The sequence below is a fragment of the Diachasmimorpha longicaudata genome, chromosome 10, assembly GCF_034640455.1.
Source record: "Diachasmimorpha longicaudata isolate KC_UGA_2023 chromosome 10, iyDiaLong2, whole genome shotgun sequence".
Taxonomy (NCBI): domain Eukaryota; kingdom Metazoa; phylum Arthropoda; class Insecta; order Hymenoptera; family Braconidae; genus Diachasmimorpha; species Diachasmimorpha longicaudata.
The window spans coordinates 14,078-17,189 of NC_087234.1; the positions used below are offsets into that span (position 1 = coordinate 14,078).

The following is a 3,112-nucleotide window of genomic DNA, read 5'->3' on the forward strand; positions in this document are numbered from 1 at the left end:
GTGGTTGATCTTTGGGTGGAACTTCTCAGGGTCAAAGTAATCGGTTACAGCATCCAAATCGTTGAAAAAAAGGGCCCATTCTTCTCGTGTCATTGACAATATGGCGCGTTTCGGGCGTACGCCCATAAATTGCACAACCGGGACGAATTGACCGAAACACGTAACTTTTAAGCCGACACGAATTTGTTTTGTCTCTGATCTATTCAAAGATATAACTTGAGACAAGACCACATGCTGTTCAGCATCACTGAATCCCTTTTGTTTGTTGCTCTCCATGTTGAAAAAATGAATGGATGAAATCAGGACGACTGAATCAAATCCACCGCGAGCATCCGCGTTTTATAGCGCTACGTATGAGAGTGGAGGGGGCAGAATCCCCCACTATACGCATGACAGACCTATAACCGTCACACATTATCCCCCACCGCAGGGAGTTCTGCGGCGGCGGCGTCACACATGCGCCCCACTTTCGCGGTTTTTGTATGTTGCGCGGTACCCCCACTCTTACCATGGAACCTTCCTATACCGATTTTTTTTGTTAAATCGAGTGACGCGTTTGTTGTCATTCGTTAAAAGGCATTGCAATAGTAAAAATGTCTAAAAACTTTGCAAGTTACGATTTAGAGTCCCTTAAAAAATATCTCGCGGGTCGCGAATCGTATGAGGGACGACAAAAGCCTCAATTTCGCCAGAAAAGAGTACGCGTATGTGTTGATAAATATACCGATGATGATTACCTAGATAGTGATGACATGTGCAGTCCAACAAAAGCGCGGAAAATCGCGATAGGGTCAGGATTGGAATGCGAAGTGGAAGATTTCCTTGTTGATCCTTCTTGTGTATGCAAATATAAATTTCTCGGTGAAATATGGAATAAAATCCATATCAGATATCGCAGGGATAAATTACACTCTCAAGATGAGGGCATAGACATGTGTACGACTTTTAAAGTATGTTACAATGAAGAACCTGCAGAATCTAATAAAGAAATCGAATCGAATTTTCAAATGAGATATAATCCTCCATCCTTGAGAAGCATTGCAATCGCGAATTTATTAAATGAAAGGAAATATGCGAAAAATGCAAAAACTTTGGCTGTGGTTACTAAAGCAATTGTGCATAATAGTGATGTATTATTATATAAAATGTCGAAGTCAAATGGTTTTTTCGACTGCATAGAACACACAAGATTATGCAAAGCAGGAGTGGGGGAAAAACTCTATTGGTACTACTTTTTTAGGGCGTGTGAGGAAGAATATTATCTCCCTGCGGGGGAGGAGACATTGGTCTACAAGAAAGGAAATGGGCCAATCATTGACCTTTCCTTTCAATAGCCAACAAATGCAAAACAAGTGGGGGGGGGGGCGAAAAAAAAGGAAAACTCGAGCATCCGCCCCCATCAGGTATGCAAAGGACCCCCCACCAAGGGCAAATCTTCAAAAAAGTGTGGAAAACTTAGCCCCTCCTCCTCTAAACTAGGGATGCATCAAGGACCCCAGTGAGATCATTTTACTGCATTTACGTTTTTTACGTCAAAATGACATCAAGTCAAATGAACTCATCTCCAAAATCCAGTTATCAATCAGGTTATCAGCCTGGAACTTTTAAACCTAAAAAATCTAAATATGGTGGAAACAAGGCCAATCAAAACGGAATTAAGATAATTAGTGATCGTGTAGTGCAATATAACAGTGATGAGAAAAGATCAATTGAAAAAATAGTGAAAAAAGTGAAACTCCAACGACGTGAAATTTCCAAGACAGCCCCTGTCATAAATATTGACTTTGACCTCCAAACGGTTGAAAAGATGAAGAAAAAAAACTCAACCAGACGATTGGGCCATAAATCAGCCGGTAACACTCAAAGTGGCTCTAAAATCCTGAAAGTCAATAATAAAAAAACAAGTGAAATCGTGCAAGTGAGCCCAGAGGAAAAAAAGTTGTGGATTAATATGTTAGAAAAAGATCTTGATTTATTCAATCAAGTGAACTGCATTGATAAGAAAAAGGATCTGAAAAAAATACAGGCTCGCGAAAAACGTTTAAAACTCGCGGAAAAAAAGAAGGCCGACTTTATCGCTCGCGAAAAACGTCGCGAACTAGCTAAGGAAAAACAAAGACAATTTAGAGCTCGCGAATCAGAAAAAAATCGATCCAAGGACAACACATCGAAGGATATCATCCCTGAGCCCATGATGGAATTGGATTCATCGATCGAGATCATTCCCAGCACTCCATCAGTGATCAATTTAATCCTGGAACGCGAGGGTGAAGATGCTCAGCATGGATCATTGAATTTCGCGACCTCAACCCCGAAAAGTAAATATTCAATCAATCAATCATATGAATTTTGAGATTAGATTGATTTAGGCTAATCTTGTATTGTTTTTTTGTTTCAGAACCGCGAAAATCTATCGAGGAAATCGAGGCCGTTCTAGTCGCGTTGGGCGCGAATCTAGAACAAAGGAATCGCGAGGACGATTACGAAGGGCGATGGGCTCCAACGCAGCGCCAAAAAGAGCTTGATCAAATTGCGATGCAATTGGATCAAAGCGGGGATGATGATGATGAAGGATTGGCCATCCAGAGTCTTGATTTCACCCCGTTATCACCCAGTAACCGTTCGGGTTAAAAATTCATTAAACATTTTTGTATTTTTATGGATAGTTGAAATAAAAGTCATACATTTTATTGCATTACCTGTGAGTCTTGACTTTTTTTTTTTTATTGCTAGGCAAGACCCAATATTCCCCTCTCCTGTCCCCAGCCCTTTTTTTTTTTGCTTGTAGAAGCTAGGAGAAATTTCTCTCGCTTCTTCTTCGTCGGTCCCCTGAATCCTTTCGTTTATTGTCTCTTTCCTTCTAGTTGTTTAGAAGGTTTAGAGAACAATTTTGACTTTTTCCTCGTCTTTCCTACATATATCCTTACCCTCATCTCCCTCTAACTTACGGGTTAGAGGGTTGAGGACGAATAGTGGGGCAAAAGTTATATAAACCGTGAGGGCCCACTACTCGCCCTCTTTCACCATCACCAGCCCCGAGGACTAGCGTCTCGTGCAGTCTTAGTGTTTTTTTTGTGTTTTTGTGTTTTTATTTAAAAAAAAAAAATCAATA

The 3,112-nt window shown here is 40.6% G+C and overlaps 1 protein-coding gene across 1 annotated transcript; it reads left to right on the forward strand.

Annotated features, from left to right (window-relative positions):
* The first annotated feature begins 627 nt into the window (after positions 1–627).
* LOC135166553 (uncharacterized) lies at positions 628–2,779 on the forward strand. Its single transcript, XM_064128880.1, has 2 exons — positions 628–2,318; positions 2,399–2,779. The coding sequence occupies exons 1-2, from the start codon at positions 1,538–1,540 to the stop codon at positions 2,629–2,631; spliced, it is 1,014 nt and encodes a 337-aa protein (XP_063984950.1). The 5' UTR covers positions 628–1,537; the 3' UTR covers positions 2,632–2,779.
* The last annotated feature ends 333 nt before the right edge of the window (positions 2,780–3,112 follow it).